The sequence below is a fragment of the Trypanosoma conorhini genome (assembly GCF_003719485.1).
Source record: "Trypanosoma conorhini strain 025E chromosome Unknown Tco_14.4_contig_00775, whole genome shotgun sequence".
Classification (NCBI taxonomy): Eukaryota; Euglenozoa; class Kinetoplastea; order Trypanosomatida; family Trypanosomatidae; genus Trypanosoma; species Trypanosoma conorhini.
In genome coordinates, this window is record NW_021704850.1 from 6,990 (window position 1) to 7,739 (window position 750).

The following is a 750-nucleotide window of genomic DNA, read 5'->3' on the forward strand; positions in this document are numbered from 1 at the left end:
GTAGCCCATCTCGACGTGCCAAAGAGTAATCCAGGGCTTCTCGGCCCGTTTTTGAACCACGCCCACTCATAGCAGGTGAGTGAAGGGCCTTCGAACAGGCCTACAATCAGCCGCAGAGAGCCGCAGAGGAAAGGAAACCCAGAAAGGAAACCCAGAAAGGGAAAGAAGTGTAGAGGGAGAGAGCGGAGGAATTGACAGAGTTTACAGTAAATCTCGCCGCATCGCCAGCTGACGACGCCATTGGTGTATGCTGCGCTGCCGCCGCTGTACTGATGCTGCTTGGGGCCACGCACCTCTCGCACCGCACTTTGGCCGCCAGCGCGTATGCCACGACGCGGAAGGGGCTGGTTGGTGCGTGCTGGCGCAAGGAGGCGCAAAGCCATGTGTAGCCCATCTCGACGTGCCAAAGAGTAATCCAGGGCTTCTCGGCCCGTTTTTGAACCACGCCCACTCATAGCAGGTGAGTGAAGGGCCTTCGAACAGGCCTACAATCAGCCGCAGAGAGCCGCAGAGGAAAGGAAACCCAGAAAGGAAACCCAGAAAGGGAAAGAAGTGTAGAGGGAGAGAGCGGAGGAATTGACAGAGTTTACAGTAAATCTCGCCGCATCGCCAGCTGACGACGCCATTGGTGTATGCTGCGCTGCCGCCGCTGTACTGATGCTGCTTGGGGCCACGCACCTCTCGCACCGCACTTTGGCCGCCAGCGCGTATGCCACGACGCGGAAGGGGCTGGTTGGTGCGTGCTGGCGC

At 59.1% G+C, this 750-nt stretch overlaps 1 protein-coding gene across 1 annotated transcript, besides 1 other annotated feature; it reads right to left on the reverse strand.

Annotated features, from left to right (window-relative positions):
- Positions 1-2: 2 nt before the first annotated feature.
- Positions 3-455, reverse strand: Tco025E_08417 (uncharacterized protein; the record flags this gene model as incomplete). Its single annotated transcript, XM_029375266.1, has 1 exon — positions 3-455. A coding segment is annotated over one exon (453 nt), but the record flags the coding sequence as incomplete, so codon positions are not given.
- A 178-nt stretch (positions 456-633) lies between these two features.
- Positions 634-665: a microsatellite.
- The last annotated feature ends 85 nt before the right edge of the window (positions 666-750 follow it).